Below are 23,463 nucleotides of genomic sequence, written 5' to 3' on the forward strand. Positions count from 1 at the left end.
ACACTCCCTGTGCTCCTGAGCCTTCAAGCAATCGCCCCAGGGCCCTCAAGTCCTCTTTGATCACCTTTGGATTTCTCTCTGCAACCTCATCACTGCCAATGTGCATAACTGATAGCAGGTAGTAATCAGAGGGCCATACCAGACCAGGGAGTTTCCCAGTAACATCTCTAACCTGGGCCCCAGGGAGGCAGCAGAGTTCCCTGTGGGATGGGTCTGGTCGGCATATTGGGCCCTCCGTTCCCCTCAGAAGGGAATTGCCTATGACAATTACCCTCCATTTTTTCTTAACAGAGGCAGTCACAATGTGTGGGGCTGACTGACTCTCCCTAGGCAACTCCCTGGAGGGACCTTCATCTACCTCCTCATTTGCCTGGCCCTCACCTTCTACACCCGTATCTGTTGTGTAGGGGCAACTGGGAAGGTGAGGGAGGCCAGGAGGGGATTTGCCTGCCACCCCTAGCAGGGACCTGTTTCCATTCCCCCCCCAGCTCTTTGGTCCCCTCCTTCTGCCTGGTGGCAAGAGGGCAGGGATCCTCTGCCTCTTGTGGAGCCTCCACCTGCTGCCTTTGCCTCAGGGATGGCAGGGTGGGGCTCCACCCATCTCTCTCCCTCTCACACTCCCTCATGCTCCTTAACCTTTCCACTGCCTCTCTCAGCTCTGCCACCAGGCTGAGCCCATCGGCCACCTGCTCACACCGCACACAGCTGCTGTCCCTGCTGCCCTCCGGCACAGTGACAGGCTCAGGCACTCTCGGCAGCCAGAGACCTGCACAGCTGCGGGGTTGTGCGGGAGCTCCGCCTGGGTCGCTACATTCCTTCTGGCGGTGGCTTTCGGCCGGGTGGAAACCGTAGCTGGGTCGTTTTCTGGGAGGGCGATGGCCACCGGTGGAGTTGGCCTCTAGAGCCGGGAGAGGGACCGCGCCCCGCCCGCCCCGCCCGCCCCAACCGCCGCCCCAACGGCCGCCCCGCGCCCCCTTTGCCCGCCCTGGTGGCCGCGCTCTGCTCGCTCGCGCTCCCCGGGGCTGCTCTCGCCTGGGCGGGGGTTGGCCGCCGTCAGTCACGCCGACATGGCGGCCACACTGGCTGTTCAACTGCCGCCGCCACTCCTGTCCCGCCCACGGCGGGTCCCAGCTGACCCCGTCAGGCGCTCGCTCTGCCCTCTCGGGGCGCTGGGGCACCCTCTCGCTCCCGGCGCTTCTGCCGCCTCGCTCTTGCCGCGGTTTTGCCGCTTCAGGAAGGGTCCCCCGGCACGATCCTCCCCTCCGGAGCCCTTTGCCTCGGTGGCTACAATGGCGCCGGTGGTATATTTTCACCATTTTGCTTCCTTAATCTGCACTTCAAAGACAATACAGATGGCTCTTCCTAAGCTTTGTGTGTGTTTTCTAGCACAGATAGAAGGCAAACAGCCTCTTTTGATGTCAACTTCGACGCTTAACTGCAGTATTCTCGCAGTGTCCTGTCTTAAAATCTACTTGAGTCTTTAGTTAGATCAGTTTCATAGAAGTCATGTTTATATTCCTTTTAAATTTCTTCAGAAAGCTTGGAATCCTTCATATGAAAGAAGCAATGACAGTTTGTGGGGTGTCAAAGTCCCAGTTAAAAATCCACATTTGCCTCAGATTTGCCTGTAAAAAGTGATTGCAGCCTCTAATTGGCAGTGATACCTCCTGTCATGGTGCTGTGCCAGCTGCGGTGTCCTTGAGGCCTTTTCCAGGCTATGCCTAGAGCGAATTGGCAACTAGCTCCCTTTAAACCCCTCTGACCAATGCCAAGGGAACACTGGCCTTCCAGAGAGCCTATACACAAAAAATACCCCTGCAGCAGCATAATCATTGCCAAGTGCATGCTGCTTACTTCTGGTTTGTTTGGGGTTTTTTTAAACTAGTTGCAGGATGAGTAGCACGCCCGCAGAGGTTATTACTGCATCACGGCCAAGCAGTAACACAGGAAGCCAACTCTGCACTTTCATTTGGCTTGAGCCAAGCTAACAGCATGCTGCAGCCCAAGAGGGGAGTATACAGTGATTTGATTGAAATCCTGAGAATGGCAGAAAGTGAACCTTGTATTAAAAAGTCACTAAAATTAATCAGTTGAACTGCATTATCAGGTGACGGGACGAGCATGAGAGCTAGTGTGAGAGGAGTGAGGTGATGAGCGCACCCCTGTTGCGCACGGGAAAACTGCTAATCAGTTCCACTGTTACTGTTCACTTCATCTTCTGCCTCAACTTGAAAGACTTTAATCTTTGCAGCCGAAGTCACAAGCCCTTGCTTTAAACAGAGGAGCTACATAGTCTTTAGATTATGAGGAGGTAATCCAGGAGGCAGTAGGGAAGATAAAGGGGTGCAGCAAGGCTGTCTACAGAAGATACATTCTTGTTGATGCATGTTTTTATGACTTCGAAACCCTCAACATTGTTGAACCCACGTTTATCCTCTCAGAAAAAAGCCTCACTCTCAAAACCAGTGTCCAAAGCTCTGAAGGGGAAATAGGATCATAGAACCAAGCCAGTAGAAGCCCCTTTTCTAGCATTTGCTAAAAAGCTTGTAGCATTGATGCAGCTAGAGAGACCTTTGAGAGCCTAAAGCAGATGCTATGGTGGGGTAAGTCATGCTCCCTCAGAGTAGAGGTCTGTGCTCAGCCTGGCAGTGCTGTTCATTCACTGATTTTTTAAATGTCCGTGAGCTCCTTCTGAGGCCGGTATTTATTCCTTCTGGACCCAAGTGTTGGAGAGAGAGCCCTTCACTTTTCTTGCTTCTCTCAATTTGGGAGTTTTTGGTCAGAACTTTAAAAGCCAGCTGTTCAGACTGAATGCACAGCTGGGTGGAAATAAAATTGCCGGTGCAAACAGGAATTGTGGAAGAGGTGCAGTTTTTGAAGTTGACTAATTATTGCACTGGAAATAGTTTCATTAGCATTTAGACTGAAGTTAGCGAGTGCAGTGCTCGTTTGTAGGCAGGATCCAGAATCCTTGAATTAGGCCTATTAGAGCTCGATCCAAAATAACACTGAGGTGACGAGCTGGCTACTTCTGTCAAGTTTAGACAGGCCTAGATAAATCCATAGAGATGACACATCTATCACTTAAAAAGCAAATGTTTGTGACATCTAACAGCTTCTGTACACCTGATGATTTGTTGTTTGCACGTGAAAACCACCTATTTAGCTCAAGCGTTTGAGGTGGACGTCTTCCTGCTGAGGGTCACGGGGGGGAAGCAGGAATAATAGGATCACACATAACATTTTGCTCACAAACAACTGCTATTAGCACTTGCCTGATGGTAGGAACCAGGGGACTGTCCCAACTGCCAGGCTCAAGGACAAGCTCCTATGTTCTGTTTTGCCTGTTTCCAGTGAATGTATCACTGAGTAATGACTCATGCTTTGAAGACAGGATTTATTGGTCACTTCAGACCATGCTTGGTTCTGCTCCCCACTTTTATGCATGTTGCAGTTAAGGGTAAAAATACAGCTGCTCTTAAATCCCTCACCTTTTCAATTTTGATGTATTATCTCATAATAAATTAGCATAAACTGGTTACAATTACCCCAGCTGTTTGGAATCAACAGCTTTCAAGAGTAATTTTACACAAAAAAAACCCTGATGTAGCACTTGTGTCAGAGGTAAGATTTGTGTCAGAGGTAAGATTTGTGATGGCACACATTAACAACTCCTACCCCAAACAGGACAACCAAGGTGCCACGAGATTATCTTCTTCTGAAAACAAGAAGAAATAAAGGTGAACCCAGGGAAAATTTTATACAGCTGTTAAGACACCCGTGTTCATGTTTCTACTGAACTTCATGACAGTCTGTGGTCCTCTTGTTACTACTTGTGTCATGGATTAATTTTTTTAATTATTATTCATTTGTTCCAACAGGTACAGAAGGCAAAATAAGAGTTGCACAAAAGGAGTATTGTACCATTTCCTGAAGCTACTGAGAACATAGGCTTGCCTGGGAAGTTTGCTTTATGGCTGGCTGGATTATCTGAGCTAAGGATGCTGTAGTTGGTTTGATGTATAAAAATTGCCGACCTTCAGTGGAAGAGGAGAGACAACTGCTTTCAAGTGGTTTTCTTATCCTTGAACATTTTCATAACAGGATACAGTGGTCATCTATGAAAGACTTTTTGAAGTCTATGCCGCAAGACAGAGACCTCCTCAGAAGAGGCCAGCCAGTTCCTGTGCTGGGGAGGCAGTTCCACTACAGCTAAGCACAAAGCCTTCAGCTGCCAGCACACTCCCCAGCTTGGGGTCTGGCAAAGGTCTCTCCATGAGAAGGGGAACGCTGGGCTTCAGAGACGTGAATTCCAGAGGTGAGGGAGCTCAGCTACTTAGGCTGTCTCGTGCCTTTCAGTTATTACCACCACCACCGCAGTAAGCAACAGACCAACACACCTCGCTGGCATCAGCAGCCAAGGTCCAAAGACGTTTTAGCTGCGTTATGAACAGGATTATTTCACACATTCATTTAGTGAAAAAGTGTCCTCTTCCCAAAATAACTAATGTTACTCCACCTTTATCACATAGGCAATTCCAAGAGTCAGAACATAAAAAACACTGAGATTTTTTGCTTTTACGGACTAAATATATTGACAACTTTTATACAAATAAAAGCAAATTATGGTATTACATTCATTTAACAAATTCTAATACAAAAAAAGTGTATTTCATAAAATGCAATTTTTAAATCAAAGCTCTACAGAAACATACAACTCCCCTATAAAGATGTCCAGTCCGCCGAGCAATGTTTGCTCAAAATAGTTATGAACTTAAATATGCTCATAAGTGTATTACACTTGAACTATACATCTGGATAAACATGACTGAAATCAGAAATGAAGAAAATTTACTTACTACCAGAACTAGCTGTGCAGCTCGAATGAGCAGCCACCAGCTGAGCTTGGCACAGCCTGCAGCTGGAGCAGCTGTGCCTGGCCAGTGGCTGACCACACCTTCCAAACCCATCCCGCAGTCACGGGAACACTTCAGTGTTACCAGCCAATAACGTAAAAGAGGAAATAACGTAACTGGTGGTGGTAAGAAATGAAGTCACAAGCCACATCCCGATCACAGGCAATGTGTTGCCTACACCACTTACAGACTAAAAACTTTCTTTGATAAAACTGATTTACCAAATATTCAAAACAAATTTTTACCTATTGCTCTACTTCACGCAAGTTTACTGCTTTTAGGTTTTTAAATATTATGAAATTATCGAACTAGCTGAATTATAGGTATACAAAATGATCATCTATCAAACATTCACTTTATACATAAACATTTCCGAAACAGATTTACAGGATACAATTAGTTTATACAGCTTAAGCAACTGTTAAAATGTCATTTCTCTCAACCTGAAAGCAGCCAAAAGGTCTAAGATTTTGTTAAGAGGTTCTTGGTCACCGTTCAAATGTTAACTTTCTTGTCTCACGCTGCTCACATCCGTGTCACCGCATTTAACGCTGCAGGGTTCATGTAATAAACTATACATTATTCCATCTCACCGTACGCTGCAAAACCCATTAATGTGCAGGAAAAGCTCATTAACTCTCACGTGTTTTTAAACACAACATATCTACATTTTTCCCCAGAATGCTTTCGCTTCCTGAGCTAGACATAAAATACCTTAAAACAGGTTTAGACACAGATCCGAGACCCCGTAAGCAAACTACATTAAAATGCATAGAGGGGAAAAAAACCCCGCACCACTTTCGGCATCTCGCGCTACTATTTGTTTGCACTCTAAATACATTTCAGACGGATCTAATAATCTCTTGAGTAAGGTAGCACACTTTCTATTTCAATTGTCTAAACTATATTATTGTGTATTGCTCTTGCCTTTTATGACTTTTTCTATAAAAGGATGTCTGCATTTCACAGCCTACGAAATACTCCTGACACCCGTAATCTTGTCATCGAACTGACTGGGTTTGAAAATGCTCAAGTCTGCAACAGCAGCATGCAATTTTGGTGGGGTTTTGTTTGTTTTGTTTAAGATCAACGCTGACTGCGTTTAATACTAGTATCTAAAGCGAAGAAGGACAGCATATTAAAAGTGGCATTTTGCAGGTGCCTTTCAATATTTTAAATACATTTTTTTTATTTCCATAAAAGTTTGAAGTCACCATCCATGAAAAAGAACAAATCTGAAACAGAAAACAGATTTTCGCTTGCATGGAAACAGAATTTGGAGCTATCCATGATTTCTGGTTTTGAACCTGGATTTCATAAATAATTTTTGAATGAAAAATTCCTTTTCTAATCAAACAACGAAGTAACTTACAGTAAAAACTCTAGTATTAAATAAGCTTATACAATAAATTGCAATAGTGTAAGCTTGGGTTTAAGGTGCTATTCCATCTGCCCTGAAGTCTTGTAAGGACTTCACCACGTGGGCATCATGTCCGGGAACCAGACTCTACCGAGATGCTTTGAAACCTCCCAATGAATCTGCTCCAAGCTGTATTTCTGATCAGGAATCAAAACTTCCTCCATGATAGAAAGCTGAGAGAGACGACCGCCACACATCTTCACAAACTCAACAAAGGCACTGCAAGAGACTTCACATTCTCCTAAGCCAACAGCTGACAGGTACTTGCAACGTTCTGCGATACGGATCAGCTCCTCATCCAGTGGCCGCAATCCATTGGCGCACACCACCAGCTCAACTAACCGAGGACATGTCATCCCCACACGGCCAAGTACGTCTTTGCTTACTGATCTTCCAAAGTAAAGGTGAGTGACAGGTATTTCGTAACGAAAGAACGGGTCAAACTCTTCTTCGTACAAGAAAAAGTACATCACTAAATTTACTTTAGGAGAATGCTTGATGAAAGCGTCCCAGCTGCTCTTCTGGATTGTGTGGAACTGAGTCTGTCCAGGATTTTCACTGACGACATCAATGCGCAAGTGTTCTAACCTGACATGTTTTTCAGAAGACAAAGCAAGCAGAAGCTCATCGCTTAGCAGGTGGTAGTTTAGTGCCAACTCACGTAAGCCATGACACTGGTCAGCCACACAAAGGATACCTGGGAAAAGAGAATATTAGGGAAGGGTTTACACAGCTAAACATACTAATAACAACAGGAAACGTAAGACTGAGTTTGGTTTTATGTGTCAAGAGGGTGCAAAGACCACATATTTCAACATGCAGTCAAGACAGAACATCAACACAAAATCATACTGGACAACCAGAACACGAACGTTCTTCACATAAGCATGGTCTTGTGACTTCCTTGCTCCTACGCTGTAAGATACCCATACACTGTGTGACGACATCGCTGTTTTGCTAGCGAAACATCAAGAAGTTAACACGCTGCATCGTCTGCTTTCCTGTTGGGAGCTGATTCTCATGTGAAAAATACAGAAATAGCATTCTCTGCCTGTGCGGCCCTGTCCTAAGACCACACACACCCAAGTTCGCTTTTGTAACAGGGGCTTGCTCACAAGAAAGGTTATTTCCCCAGCCCGCTCTGGCAGAACTGCTGTCCCCCTCTGGCAGAACTGCTGTCCCCCTCTAGCTGGCAAAGCAATCATGAATGACACCTGGCACCTGAGGAAAGCAAACGTAAAATGAATGCCAGATTTTAATTAAATACAGAAGTTGCTGTTGTCAGTATTTGTTCTTTCTAGCAAAGTATAAATACTTAAATTTGGAAAAGCAACAGCAAGAAACAAGGAAAACAGTAAAAATTGGGAGCAGTAATTCCTAAGCCAGCCGTTTTCAGACTCTCCCTTTAACGAATCAGTATAACCTGCTGCTCATGGAAGACAAAGACATCAACAAAAAGAATTCAGTTCAGTCTATAAGGCTTCCACTTATCCTATTTGCAGATACAAGCAATGGTACCACACTGGGAACAGTCCTTAAAAAAAAAAAAAAAAGGGCACTGAAAAAGCGTATCGTCCTCCACATTTCATGTGATATGGTCTTTCGATTAACAGAGGAGATGAGAACATAGCATTTCATATGCAAGTGAGACACCTGAGCTCAATACCCTATAGCTTTGAGACAACAGGAAGAAACATAGCAAGACAGCAGTTATTTTAAGATGCAGTTATTAAACTCAAAAGAGAAGCCTACATTGAGCCTAAAAACACTTTCTTCAAAAAATTACTGTAAAAATATTGCATGAATATCTATACATCAAAAATATCAGTATTTTCCACCTGAAGATCTACAAGAACACGTGCATCAGCAGCTCTCCTCACTGTATCAACCAGTGTCATTTCAAATATAAAAAGTTCATTACGATGAATTAAAACAAGTAACTTTTGTTAACTTTCAGGGTATGTTATTGACTAGTGCAATGGAAAAAGGGAAGAACTGGGGTTCAACCTGCTGCGATTTGTTACCGGTCCAGGACTGGACACCCACATCACATCATAGCAACGAAATTATGTATCCTGCATATAGAACTGACAATCAAGACAGTGCAGTTACCTGCTGGAGGGCCTCCCTGGAGGCCACACTGCAAGTGGAACATTCACAGAACATCCCCAGGTGCTGCCTAAACCTTCATGTCACCAAGTGGTAAATTGCTCAATATCATACAGCACAGACTTACACCCAAAAAAATCCCTCTACTGAACTGCTGATGCGGACACATCCTACATCCACTCTTCTCCCCTATCCCCCATTCGAAGAGGAGCAACCCTCCTACCCCCAAAGCAGAGCAAAACCACAGCCCGTACAGAAATGCTTTCTGCTCCCTCTGCTAATGTCTCAGAAAATAAACAACAGCACATTGATGCAGATTTTAAAATAACCATTGTTTTGTTTTACAAGGTCCTGTTGCAGTTCTAATGCATGTTAGCTTCAGAGGGGAAACAGCAAGCAGAAGAAACTTTGCACATACTCACAGAGATCAGAAATACAGCACTGACTTTGTTTCTCCAGCCAAACCCAAACATCTCTTTATCTTTGTGCAGTAACTTAGGGATTATTGAGAATCTTTCAGAAGCAAAGAAGTCACAGTTTGGTATCAATCTTTTCCCTTTATTCCTGCAGCAGTGGAGTCTCTCTGGCACTACTCGCATTACTCTTCTCTGTCCTTCACTAACAAACTTCCTTATCTAGTAATAAACATTTCCTCCCACACACACTGCAATTTGAAGGCATGTTATACCATTTATGTGCATCTGTAAGTATTTATTTTTGTGTAACTCAGGGCCCTTTTGGGTTTTCCATATTTAGAGCAACCTGCTAATTATAATACACACATCAGAAAAAAAATCCAGGTTCAAAGTTTCTCATTTTCCTTCAAGAGTGTATTTTTTGCAGCCTGCCTGCTCCGAAGCCAAGTATCTACACATCAGCTCCTTTCTTTTGTTCCCACTTTTTTCTCCATCTCAAGGCACACCCATACCTGAATTAAGCAATCAAATTCTCCTGCCGTTTGCTTAGTGCTCTCTGGTTTTGTCACTAATGTATCTGATCCCATTCTATTCCCCTCTACTTCATGAAGGACAACAGTAGTTGTGCCCCTTGTGCCTTAAACAGGCATTGCCATTTCTTACCCACCGTTCCTCCAATTTAAAACATCATACATCAGACAGAATACAACAGTCAAACAACTTTGTGTTCGTACCCTCTCCCAAATTATCAAGTGTACGATGTTCCATAAAACCTTCTGGCCAGGATTAGCCAAAAGCCAGCAAAGCCTGCTAGAGCTGACAGCTTGCTCTTGGCTCCAAGTCCAAGGAAACTGCTCTCTTTGCCTAGCTACGAATTACTGCTGGAGCCTAATCCTCCTGGAAGACACACTGTGGCTCCTGTACATCTCCGGCAGAACCATTCTCAAATGAATGTCATAAAAAACAGTCACTCAAGCCAATTTAAACAACCCCCTATCTGCAATTACAGAGCTTTGAAGAAAATAACATTCCAGTTAACATGCTGGTGAACACTTTGCTGGAAAAATCTGCAAAACCAACCCGCATTTTCAGGACTTTATACAAAACCAAACTCAAGATTTTTTTGAGAGCTGCACCTGTAAAAACTATTAAGTCTGTGTTTTGTTTGTTATCACTACAGCAATACGCCCTCTGCAACAGTATCTTTTTCGCCATCTATTAGGAGACCTGCTGGTGAATTTTACATATACCTAATGTTTACAGCTGCAATGCATTTACATGAATAAAATTTTGGTGACTACAGTAGTTTCTACTTATTCTCAGAAGAGGAATTGAACTACGTTGCCAGCATCTCATTTACAATTCCTCTTCCATTTCTCAGTGAAAAACTCTTAAGTGTTAAGCTGATGGGCTGTGAATCAATCTCAAACTTGTTGTGCATTGCGTAAGTCTTCCACAACATTAATTCTATGAACTTCAACAATCTTGAGTGATTTTGTTCTGACACAAGCTGGCTTCACTCTTGCTACAAACACACTTCAGAGAGTTAACGAAGTATATATGGTAGTGGCAGAACTTCTGCACAGCACAGTCTCACCTCTCCTTTGTTGATGCCGTCTGCACTTAGTCTCCAGCAAAAGATTAAACTGCTTTCTTTCAGAACAACTAAACCAGCATCTTCATAATCCACGACATTGCAACACTAAAACCCCAGACATAACAAACTGCAGAAAAGGAACTCGCGTTCCAAAAAGCTTAATTATACCGGAATACTTAAATAGTCACTGTAGAAGTCGTGTACTATCAAGTCAATGCATACTCTTTTGTTCCATGAGAAGTTAGTTATTTGTTCAGAACAGACATGCACTATTTTGTTATTAGCTCCGTGGCCACTCTGCAAGGGGTGGGATAGATGGATTGACAATCAGTTGAATTAGTATTTTATTCAGTGACAGCTGCTATAGTTACCACATTCATCCTCACTCTCATCCTACCCCTATTTTTTCAGGAGTTTACTGGTTTCAGGCAGAATTTTATGTATCTATTTAAAACAAAACACAACACAGTAGCTTACCAGCTGGAGAAACATGAGGACAACTGCTCATTTTCAACAGTTTGAGTGTGTCACTGTTGTTAGCCACTAGCACTTTGAGAGATGGATCATCTACTGGTGTATCATCAATCTTAAGCGAAGAGAGGGATTTGGAGTTTACAAACACCACTGTCAGTGCAGAAATAAAGTGAGACTGGAAAAAAAAATAATTTAATAGTTTCAATGGTTTTACACTGTACACAGCAGTCCTAGTTTTCTTTTACTTACTGACAGCATTTGCTGAAAAAACATTCTTTTGATATTGCATAATTAAAAACTAATACTATAATCAACATATTTTTGAGTACAGGAAGGATAATAATTTTTTGCTATCAGTCTATGTATTTGGCAAATCAGAACATCTAACATTAAACATAAATCAAGAACCTGGCCCAAGACAATTCACAACACAAACTTAAATCTACAGGAAGACCAGGAGCAAAGAGCAAGCCTAGAAGCCCTAATTTTGAGGATAATTTGCACGTCACACTCTAAAAGAAGCATTTTCTAGAACCGGAATTCCCATGTGGTGAGTTGTGCTGCACAGGTGAAACGCAAACACAGCCAAGAGTGGCAACCCTGTACTGCTAAGATGTGTCCAAAGCCAAATGGTACCACTGCCTGCCTACCAGCCACACAGAGTACTTGGGGTTTGAATGGATTTGTCTCGGAAAGCTACTCGGAGTGGTCCAAACAGAGCCAAGGAGCAGGTGATCAATTAATTACTAATTAAGCAGCATAGACAATGTAGGTGCAGTGCTCAATGTTGCTCCTCAGCATTTTTATGTAACCACTGAAAATTACCAGTAAAGACAGAGCCCAGGATGCCTTAACTTGAGAAGCACAGAATGAGGAGCAGAAACAGCAGTGCTTGTAGAAATCAGTGGTGGTATGAAGGAAGTGAATAATTAGCTTATCTTCATGATTTTTTTATAAGACTGACAGAAGAAAAAGTACTTCCCTCGTGCACTACCTTAAGTCTTCTGTAAAATCACCTGCTACTGCTATTTCAATACTGCTTCACTCTGATCGATGGGCTGAGGCCAATTGTATGAGGTTTAACAAGGCCAAGTGCCACATCCTGCACTTGGGTCACAACAACCCCGTGCAGTGCTACAGGCTTGGGGATGAGCGGCTGGAAAGCTGTCCGGCAGAAAAGGACCTGGGGGTGCTGGTCGACAGCCGGCTGAACATGAGCCAGCAGTGTGCCCAGGTGGCCAAGGCGGCCAACAGCCTCCTGGTCTGTATCAGAAATAGTGTGGCCAGCAGGCGTAGGGAAGTGATCGTGCCTCTGTACTTGGCACTGGTGAGGCCACACCTCGAATACCATGTGCAGTTTTGGGCCCCTCACTACAAGAAAGACATTGAGGTGCTGGAGTGTGTCCAGAGAAGGGCAACAAAGCTGGTGAAGGGCCTGGAGAACAGGTCTTACAAGGAGCGTCTGAGGGAACTGAGGTTGTTTAACCTGGAGGAGGCTGAGGGGAGATCTTATCATTCTGTACAAACTACCTGAAAGGAGGTTGTAGTGAGGTGGGCATCGGTCTCTTCTCCCAAGTAACAAGCGATAGGATGAGAGGAAATGGCCTCAAATTGTGCCAGAGGAGGTTTAGATTAGACATTAGGAAAAATTTCTTCACTGGAAGAGTAGTGAAACATTGGAAGAGGCTGCCCAGGGAAGTGGTGGAGTCACCATCCCTGGAGGTGTTCAAAAACTGTGCTGATGTAGCACTTGGGGACATGGTTTAGTCTAGAAGCATAGCAGTGTTAGGTTGATGGTTGGACTTGATGATCTTAGAGGTCTTTTCCAACCTAATGATTCTGTGAGCCACGTGTACGTGTAGAATCCTGAATACAGTTATATGAGAAAAGGCCTGGCAGCAGTATTTGCTCATTCTTATGTGACAGGTTTGTGGGTTTGCTAAAACTCACAATTTCATTCAGAGCAGGAATTAACATTTTCACATTAACATAAACTGTCAAAGTCAGTTCATGCAAATGGAAAGAAAGTTCAAATCAGAAGCATTAGGCATTTTGTCTTTAGGGAACACTCCCAACTACACTGACAATACACTGACTATATATGTTACGTACAGAAGAAAAGATGCTTTAATAATATTTCCACTCAGCATTTCAGAAGTGTTAGGATTCTGGGTTTATTTTATGTGTTTAGAATGTAATTCCCTTCACTAAGAAGGCTGTTAAATGGAAAGGCAAAGAAAGTTAACCATGTTTACAAAAACAGGTAACCTGAAACCGTAGTTTGAAGAGCTAACAGAAGATGGGCAATATCCCAGAATTTAAAAGCTGAGAATTTAATGTCTTTTGAATATTGACACACATGTAGCCTATAGTATGATTCTTTAAAAGATTCATTTAGTAGTGAACAGACTAGGCAACACAATGCTAAATGTGATTTACAAGTATTTGCTAGATATGTTATTCGAAATCACAAGAGTGCCAACAAAGAGAATGCAAAGTAGTTCCGACTTCCTGTACAGTCTGATTAAAACAGAAATAAAATCATTATGTTGTGTTAACCATTTTTCAGATCCATTCATCTTTGCCTGCTTCTCATCCAATGGGACTGTTACTAACGGCTTCCCACAAGACCTTATTCATGGTCGAATTCTATTCTTTACAAATCATTGCTGGGGTTAACTTATGTGGGTGACAATATTATTATGGAGACAATTATGGAGTGGTAAATATCAGAAAGCAAATTATGCCTAGAGTCAATCTTGGCTCATTTTGAATGTATTTTTAAAAGGCCACATGTGAACCTGTTAGGAACAAAAAAGGAAGCCTGTATTTTAGAAGCCTTGAAGCTGAATAAGGCCATAGCAAGCTACTACAAACAATTACTCAGCAAGCTGAATAGGACTGTAACACATCCCTCCAGTGAAAAATAAAGAGTGCTAAAACAGCATCCAGATTAAGAAATAACACCACATGCAAGAGCTGAAAGGACAAAGTTCCACTAACACACTAAGACTGTGGATCGTTTTCACTACGTTCAGGTTTTCTTATAGTCACATCTCAAAGCACATTGAAAAAGAAAAAAAAAACAAACCATACAAAAAATACTTAAAGATCGGGAAAATCTTATAAAATTAAGGATTAAAAATGCATATTCAGGACTACATGGTGCAGCTGTGATCACTGCCAAGGAAAATAAATGATAATCCTTCTGTAGCTAACCTTACTTAAACCCTATAGCCTACTTCCTGAGGCTCTCCCTACTTCTTCCTTGTCCTTGTTGCCATCATCAGCAATGACATCAGCAAGATCAGCTAATAGTCTAGCTCTATCTCCCCTTCACATACATGTGGACTGGATTCAGGAACTGAGGCTGCAAGACATCCGAGATGTCCCTGCCACAGAACACGCAGCCCAGGTTACCCCAACCACTTTCCTGCTCCTCAGCAACAGTACACACACTTCTACCTCACTATTAGAATCCTCATTTAGAAGTACACGTAAGAGGTTTGTTGTCCTCTAGATTAGATGACTTCTAAAAAAAATAATTAATTTTTGGTAAACATGCAAGGTAAAACTGACAGAAAATTTAAGAAATACAGTGCACTTTGCCTCCGACACTTGACTGTGACATGAGGTACTGAAAATCATGATCATAGCTCTTTCTGAAGAGAGCTCAACAATAATACAATCCCTACAGCAAGTCCACACGGATAAAACTCTACCACTCATTTGATTATAATCGTCTCTTAAACATCCCCCACCATCCCACATTACAATTACACAGACATGACTCGTCCAGGCTCCCGATTTGCATCATACTGCTCAGTATTACACTGAGTTCAACAGACAGGAGGACTTGGAAGAACAAGGTCAGGCCTAAGTTCTCACATGATACAGAGAACGAGTGAAACTTTAGTTATCCATCTTAGTACAACATCTCGGTTGCTCTGTTTAATAGGGCCCAGTAATAAAGTTTTCTTTGCCAAAGATTCATATTCTTAGAATAAAACTTTTCATAAAGTTATAGAAATACTGTATGAAACACCACAATACTTTGCTATAGAAAAATATAGATATTAAAATACCTTTGGTAAATCCATGAAGCTTGGCCGGGCAGTTGAAATTAGCCCAAGTGTTTTCAGAGAGCAATTCACAAGCTGTGATAAAATATCACAAGCTGCTTCTGCAGATTCCTTGCTACTGTCCACCTGAAAACGAAACAGATTTACTGTTCAAAAAACACTGCACCAAACACACTTTTTACAAAAAAGCAGAGTAGTTGTACATTAACATTTTTCATTTTACTTTCTGAAATGTGACGTCAAAAAAACCCCCACAAAACACCATCAATGTTACTCTCTTTTCCCCCAAAAGTACATACCGAAAATCCAAGACCATTTGCTATAAATTTACGACTCTCCTAAACACTTTGGTAAAATTTAGCATGGTGAGGGGTCAGCTAAACAGTTTGTTCCAAAATATTCAATCCACATCAAATGAACCTCTGCTTGCTTACTATTTGGGCCCAGAGCCTACCCCACTTCCTCCTTACATTCTTCCTTCTCAAAATGCGGGAATTCTACAAATCCTTTACTGTATGGAAGAGCTGCTTCCTTTTACGGTGACTCAGCTCAAAACAGAGAGCTGCCGGGAGTTAAGTGCATTATCATATGAACCTGTATGACTGCGCCTTCATCATTAATACAACAGATATGCAATGGATACTCTGGGGGAAAAAACCAATAAAATCTTCATTAGTCAGCTTGTTATACAACTAGATCACTTAACGTGCTTCCAGTGGATTCCCCCCAACACTCGGGTGTGCTTTCCAAATAACCTCTTCTATACAGTAGGCGTGACAGCTTTTCAAACCTACAGAACAGTAAAAACCTTGAACACAAGATCAATTTTAAGTCAATCATAAGCTACGCTACCTTGTCAGCAACTGACCTAAGTCCCATGAATGTTCATTTTCTGCTCAAACACAAGCTGAAAAATCTCCATTTTCAACAATCCCATCTTCTTTCGCCTACAAGAAAACCCCAAGTTTTCAGCCCTGACAGAGTAAGAGTCAGTGTTATACCCACTTCCTTGCAATTGTCCTTGTCACTTGCTATTTCCTGCAATCTAGCGTTCATTCTGCAACACTGAAGGACAACTGAAGGGACACATTGAAGAAATGATGCAGGTATCACCCCACCAGTGAAGAGCATCTGAAATCCTTCAAAATCACCTGTTGCAAAGTAACATAAACAGGAGATACACACTGGAAGGTCATTCCAATACTGCTATAAGTTTCCTTTATTTGGACACTGATAAAACCCCTGCAAACCCTGTGATAACAGTTTGTACCTGGTATTGCATCAGTCAGCAGCAATACACGTGATCAGGCAGAGGTGCCCCAGCTACCCACACGCTGATGATTCCTATGTTAGAACTGCCACGTCTCAGAAACAACCAACTAGTACGTCAGCCTTGCTGCAAAGTCATTTCCTTTCCAAATCTGTCACATAGCTAATGCATACGCAACCATGACTGTTTCACAGCACCCTTCCAAAACACAGTGATTATGTAGGCCAATGTTAAAGGTTTTCATCTGCTGAAAATAATTCCACGATGTTAACAAAGCCAGTTCTGACCAAACCACATTTCTCAGCCAAGCACATTCAGTGGAGAGACTATCCTGTGCAAATCCCATGTACTTTTTCGGTTCACTGAAACGCAGCCGTGCTGAGTAGATGCCATACACCGACAGTCCCATACCATCTCGTACTAAAACTGCCAGCTGCTTACCAGTAGTACTGAAGTCACTCTCTGTGCATCAGATGTTTTCTAACCATGAATATTAGATCCAGCTCCCTACAGGATGTGAAATGGGGAAATGCTCCATTTATGCATCCTGATCCAACTTAATTCTGAGGCAGGTACCCACACGTACAGTAGTATCAGAACTGAAGTATTTCTGCACACTCATTAAGGCAGAATTTTAAGCAGCTAAGATGCTACAAGAGAAAAGAAAAAGAAAAACACCAAACAAAAAAATCCCCACCTAATGAAATTAAGGCAAGGAAAAGTTCAGAACTGTCATTCCAAGTTTTGGTCCTCAGAATATATCCACATAAACAAGTGGATGAGGAGGTAGCCTCCATGTCTATACGCCCATTTAGAAAACCCATTCCTTCAGTATACTAGGCCTGAAAACAAGGCTTACCACACTGGAACCTGCCATATTTCTTTTAAATAGTTGGCAATCCTAATCACACAAATAACATCATAAGCCTTTTCTAACACTACTGATGATGTTTAATTTTCAGCAGGTTAAACGTTTTGATCACAACTGTCAATTACCACTTATCAGTATTTCAATTACTGACATTAATTCAATCATACTTTCTCATGCTTTGATATGTATATAGATGAACCATCAAAATTGTCTCAAAAGTATCACAGATATTTCCTTAAAACATTCTAAATAAAATGCAGGGGGAAAAAAAAGAAAGAAAAAAGAACCAAGTTTAACAAATGCTTTTATTTCTAGAAAATTACTTTTAAAAAGCCTACAAAATACACTACCTTGAAGCTTACATACTGCAGGTGATTGGAATGCCTCTTTATTATTTGCTTGATTAGTTCAGGATGTGTAGCCCTCAAGTAAGATGTGGCTGGTTGATTCAATTCAAACTCAAAACACCTCCAGAGATCAGGCATATGAAACACTTGGTTCCAACTTCGGCAGACCTGTGATGCATGAGCACGATCCAGAAGGGGCAAGTACTGAAACACCTGCAGGATGATGTCTTGGAGCAGGTTTGCCCAGTCAGGACTCTGCACAACTAGGGTCTTCTCAGCTATAACCTTGTGTCTCTTGGATTCTTTCTCTGTTGTCTCTTCAGATGAACTGCTGTTGGCCTCATTGGTTTTCCTTCCTCGTTTCATTCTATAAAAATAATACCAAAAAAAAAAATCTATATATTTTTGTAAATGTAAGAGAACTGAAAAGAACAATATTAATAGAAAACTGTGGAGGTGTAAAAGCATGTTTTCTGTAACCACACTTTTGCAGGTTCCCCCCCCCCCCAACAGAAAACAAATAAGTAACAATGAGTTAGCGGTAGTCTAACATTACCATCTAAACAGGCATCTTTAATCATTAACAGTGCAAATCCATTTATAACACTCTTCTTTCAGTGTTTCACTTTTGTGTTTGAGAACACTTTGAACCTCATTTGTTTTGCTGTTTTGTTGATTATCACTCTAGCTTCCTACTAATGGAAAGATACTCTTCTGAATACTTTTGTGAGCAGACATTCATACTGCTCCCCCAGTCCTGTTTACCAGAAACAACATTTGAAACAGTGGAAGGCAAAACGCAGGCAAGAAAGCCAATAATGTTTGCAGGCATTGCATCTTGCCCCTTAATTTTTATTCATAGGCAGGAAAAACCTTTCATTTTCATTTATTCAAAAAAGGTTACTTCAACATGCATCTATTTTAAATCAGCATCCTTAAAAACATATTTCATCAAGAGTATTGGTGTGCTTCTGTTTTTCCAACTAATTAGTAAATAGGTATTATGAAAGATTTCCAGTAACAGTCTGAAAGTTTCAAAAAAAGTTTACGGAAGCATCAGCAAACTTTGTTCAAAATCATATTAAAGTCAGCAAGTCTGAGGCAAAAGCTTATCTCATTCTCAGTAGTATATACTTCTTCCATAGTGGTCTTACTTACACAAGTTCTACCTTTTATATTGAAGGGGGAAAAAAAAAAAACCCATCACTACATACATCTGAAATATATTCAGAACTGAGTTTTAATCGAAGTGTGTTCTTCTGAACTTAACTTCGCATTCAGTCATTTAATTTTAAAAGCCTCAATGCGATCCACATAATGTCCTCAAGGACTAGGAAGGGGACCCCACGCAGAACTACAACTCACTCAATTCTAGTCTCTAAAAAGCTAAGAGAACCCGGGGGTGGGGTGGGTTTGATATGTATACAAGCCCCCAGCCCCCATGATTTCTATAAGATAAACATGAACTTCATACACAGTGCAGTCACTCTGGTTTAACATTCAACTACTATTACACATATAAGATTATCATACGCCCAGGTCATTTGGGATCTGGATAGTTACCTTTCCCTGCCAGGTACTGCAACTAAGTAAAAGTTCAGAAGTCTTTTTTAAAAACAAAGTGTAATATGCTAGATATAGAAGTGAAAAATTATACTGTTTATCATCCAACGCATCATGGATTATTTTCTCAAAGCCAGCACCTCCTTACCTATCTTTGAAACACTCTAATCTTACCTACTGACCAGACAACAGCAAGCTGTCACTTAAGGTCTGAAGCCGTTCACAAAAAGATGCAAACCAACCTGAACATACTTTCATGAAAGACTGATAAACAGACCGCGTCTCAATTTTTTCACCTGTTTTTTTAATCCCAGTAGCACTTGGAGGCAATCATAAGATGAAAACACTACCAGGCAAAAATCTCTACTTGCTTCATGAGATCTATTTACTGTGATTCACAGCTCATGACCATGAGACTATGCAAAACGTGACTCCTGTGTGGAAACAAGCTTTTCACCTGAGAGAGAGAGGTCTTTTGGTGAGCCACTAAATTCACTGGTACAGGAGGAAGGCAAGAAAACTGGATAGAACCATCTGCAACTAACAGAAAAACGAAGGAACTGGATTTTGCAACTGTGAAAACTGAATAATTAAACTTAATAACTAATCAAGAATTAGATTAGCAGATCCACTGCAAACCTGTCATGTTTCTGTTTGAAAGAACTGCTAAGGGCAGTCCAACAACCTTACTTGTAATAAGCCAGTCTGAAACACAACACTCCTCTAAACTTTATGCGAAACAAATATTCTAGCAACTACAACTAGGTTATAACGAGCAATTACCATAGGCAAGCTATTCACTTGCCAAATTTGGGATAGCATGTTTGATGTCTTTTATTTTCAAAGCCATCTCTTGTTAGTCTATAAAAAACTACACAAGGTAACCAATAAACCTGGCTCTCCAAGGCTTCCTCTACAAAGATCCTGCCTCATCTTTTGCTAGTAAGGTAATATATGTGCATAAATTTTCTAGTTAGGTAGGCCACTTTTATCACTGCATTAATGGTTCAAGTTCTAGATTTTCTCCCTTTATCATATTATAGGGGCTATTGTGCACGTACAGTAGAGCTAATTCACATATACAGTACATGAGATTTTCAAAGACACAAGCACTAGATCTGACACTTCCCCACCACAGCCCACAAAAAAAACAAAAAACCACCAGAACAAAAGGAGTGAGCTGCCACTGACAAAACTTTACAAATTTTTCAGCTGGAAAAATAACCTCTAAGACACAGCTGACAGAAGTGGATCAGGTCATCAACAGCCAATTTACAAGTTGCACCTCTGAGCTAACTTTGATTCAGTTCTAAGTAGTTAACATATGCTGGTTACAGATCAAAACTCACTCCTGAAGCTGTGGGGTACTATCTGAAGTTCTTCTAGACAGCCAATGAAGAAAAGAGACAATATGGCCATCATTAGAGCTATACTAATTATGAATTTCAGGTCCAGTCCTCCAAGAAAATAAGATGCTATGTGTTCTAAGTGCCATGGCTTGAGAAGTAGGGGATGGGAAGAGACATTTCCAGGTAACCTTTTTGTTATTGACATCTTGGATGCTCCTGTAATTAAACATAGAGAGCAATCATAAGTTTTCAAAAATATTTCCTTGTGGAACTTCTTCAAAAGAGAAAAAAAAATATCTAAGCTCAAGACTAAAAAAGTAAGATTTTAAGAATTAGATGACTAGTTTGTCATCTAATTTCTAACTGATTTGTTCAACTAATTTTTGTGATCTTCTTTCAACATTGAAAGTATTGGAATAGCTTCTTAAAAACATAACTGGTTTCAACCTCTTAATATGCCTAACAATAAAATAAATACAAAATTGAAAGAATGCGTATTTGCCTATGGAAGTCTGCAGAGTCATCTAAAAATTATTTCTGAAAAAAGAAGGCTCCTTAAGAGAGTAAACCTTTGTGCAAATTTAACACAGGAACAGACGAATGCAATTAGGCAGTTCAGTTCACTTAGTTTCATGTATCTGATAGTCTAGAGATCTAACCATTTTAAATCCAAAGCCAAGAGCAGTAACTTTTCAACAAGGACGACACTGATGCAAAATTCCATGCTAGTATATTACTGTCTCGGTATCACCTATTTTTCAAACGATGATTGCTTATCACAAGTTACCACGCTTGAACCATCAATTTCGCTTTTAACTCTCTCTGGCATACTCAGGACACATCACTGATTAGTTTTTCCAAATTGCTGCTATGATCAACTTTGCTTTAAAATCGAAGATTTTGACAGAAAGGGCTTGAAAAAACCCCAAACCAACAAAAATACCCAACTCTACTGGACAGAAAGGTGGGTGAAATCAGGATCCTCCCTCCTTAAGGTTTTCCAAGTAAATTTCTCAACCTATTATAACAACTTGTTTCTAAACTCAGTGTTCTGAACTCTGCATCTGGGCGCAACGCACACTATCGTGCTTGCAATACAGTCATGTTCAACCATAATCACATAGTTCAGTCACCAAGTAGTAGGAGGAGCAAAGCACATGCTTAATATTGTTTTTATTGCTGAGTAAGGTGCAGACAGAACACAATGGCAGCTAAAAAAAACCCAACCAAACAAACCGCAACAGCTCTGCACGGCTGTTTACATCCTCCTAATAACGCTTTCTCACGAACAAGCCCCACTGAGCTCGTTGTGTTGTTTTAGACCTGAAGTAAGGCTGTTCTAGAAACAACAGAGTGCGCTATTTGGGGGGGTGGGGGGGATGGGCGGACTTAAATAGGGGGTGACCCAGACACAAGCCTAACTCCTAATCGCCGCGAACTAGGCTCTGCTGAAAACAATGAGGGACACCCTACAAAAACAGAGGACGTCATTTCAAGCCCCGCTACTCTCAGCGACGCTTCACCTCCGGGCCGGCTCCTCCCGGCCCAGCCCCAGGGCTCCGACGGACCGCAGGCAGGCAGGGGCTCCGCTCCCGGGCAGGGCCCCAAACCCACCGCCCGGACCTCCTTCTCCTCCCTACGTTGGCAGCACAACCGGGGTCCAGAGGAAAGTCTTGCAGCTGCGCCGCCGCCCCACCCCCTTCCAGTCCTTTCACCTGGCGGCTCCCTGCTGCGCTTCGCATTAACCGGGACTCGGGCCGCGCCGGCGCCTCCGCTCCGGCCACATCAGCTCCCTCCACCGAAGCCGACCCCAGCGCCTCCTTCGCCCAGCAGTACGGCCCGTCCCGGCCTGGCTCGTCCTGCCTGTGTCGCGGCTCCTCTCCCTCTCTGTTTACTTCCCAGCAGCGGAAGCGACGCAAACCAGCCAAAATGGCGGCGCGTCCCCTCCCCGGGAGGCGGCGCGAGCGAAGCTTCGGGCGGGCTGAGGGGGTGCTCGCTGCAGTGGCCGCCCCGCAGCCGTGACAGCGGGGCGGTGCCGCCCGGCCCCGCTGAGGGCAGTGGCTGCTGGGGGGCAGCCGGCTCACCCTGCCGTCCTCCTCCTCTGCCCGGCTGGGCGCTCGCCGCCTGATGCCGCGGCGTGCGCCTCCTTAACGGGCCGCCGCGGCGGGCAGGCCGTTGGCTTCGCCTGGCTGCTGGGGGCGGACGGGAAGGCCCGCGCTGCCGGGTGGTGGCCAGGGAAGGGAGTGAAGTCCGGAAACACACACCGGGGGTAATACCGGCAGAGGAGCGGTATCTTCACCACGGACAGTGCCAATTATCCCCGTAATTGGAGAGCCCCATGCCAGGCCAGCTCTAGGAATAAGTGTAATGGAGAAGGCAAACAATCAATGCTTCCTGGGTCCAGCAGGTGCGGGGAGCGAAGAGCGTGGGATATTGCTAGGCAGAGAAGACAAAGTGATGTGTGACGGCAATTCTCTTGGGTTGGAAGTGCCTTGTTAAGACGTGTCCCCCGCGTATGTGGTGCCTCACATGCAGCTCATTTTCCAGTCCTGTATGTGACCAAACTTAAAAGTTGAGAAGCCTGAAACTTCAGCTATTTATTTATTGCAAGCTATAGAAAATAAATCACTGCTTAGAATTTTTAATTTCAGGCTACTGGGTTATGATCCCAGTTCCCATCAGTAAGTTTTTTGGAAACAGCCAGATGTGATCCAATGTTCTCCCCAATCTTGAAATGGCTTTGAAACAGGGTAAGAGTTCTTCAGTGATCTCTCAAATGCCACCATCCTTGAGTTCTTTGACTTTCTATAGAAAAAAATTCTTCAGCAGCATTTTCTTGCATACTTAAAAGTCTGTTAAAAAATATTTTTTTTTTTTCTTTAACTTTCAGTTCTAGTTCCTTGAGATTATTGGTGAGGAAAAAATGACTTGCATACAAATGGCAATGCTTTTCAGTGAGAAATGTTAATTTTAATTTTGAATTTCTGTGATAGAATAATCTCTTTCCTGGAACTCAGAATGTCTTGAGACATTTACTACAGCTCAGCCA

The 23,463-nt window shown here is 42.5% G+C and overlaps 1 protein-coding gene across 5 annotated transcripts; it reads right to left on the bottom strand.

Annotated features, from left to right (window-relative positions):
- Positions 1-4,249: 4,249 nt before the first annotated feature.
- On the bottom strand, positions 4,250-22,234 carry FBXL3 (F-box and leucine rich repeat protein 3). Of its 5 annotated transcripts, none has more exons than XM_086476639.1 (5): positions 22,130-22,234; positions 17,506-17,869; positions 15,018-15,140; positions 10,936-11,107; positions 4,250-7,033 (listed from the first exon to the last, which is right to left on the bottom strand). In XM_086476639.1, exons 2-5 carry the CDS (start codon positions 17,866-17,868, stop codon positions 6,390-6,392), a joined length of 1,302 nt encoding a protein of 433 aa, XP_086332765.1. In that variant the 5' UTR covers position 17,869; positions 22,130-22,234; the 3' UTR covers positions 4,250-6,389. The 5 variants fall into 5 exon arrangements, with proteins under 5 accessions (XP_086332765.1, XP_086332761.1, XP_086332773.1 ...); XM_086476635.1 differs by lacking the exon at positions 22,130-22,234 and adding an exon at positions 19,066-19,973; XM_086476647.1 differs by lacking the exon at positions 22,130-22,234 and adding an exon at positions 19,523-19,530.
- Positions 22,235-23,463: the final 1,229 nt, after the last annotated feature.

Source organism: Leptosomus discolor, chromosome 1 (genome assembly GCF_034619465.1).
Source record: "Leptosomus discolor isolate bLepDis1 chromosome 1, bLepDis1.hap2, whole genome shotgun sequence".
Lineage (NCBI taxonomy): Eukaryota > Metazoa > Chordata > Aves > Leptosomiformes > Leptosomidae > Leptosomus > Leptosomus discolor.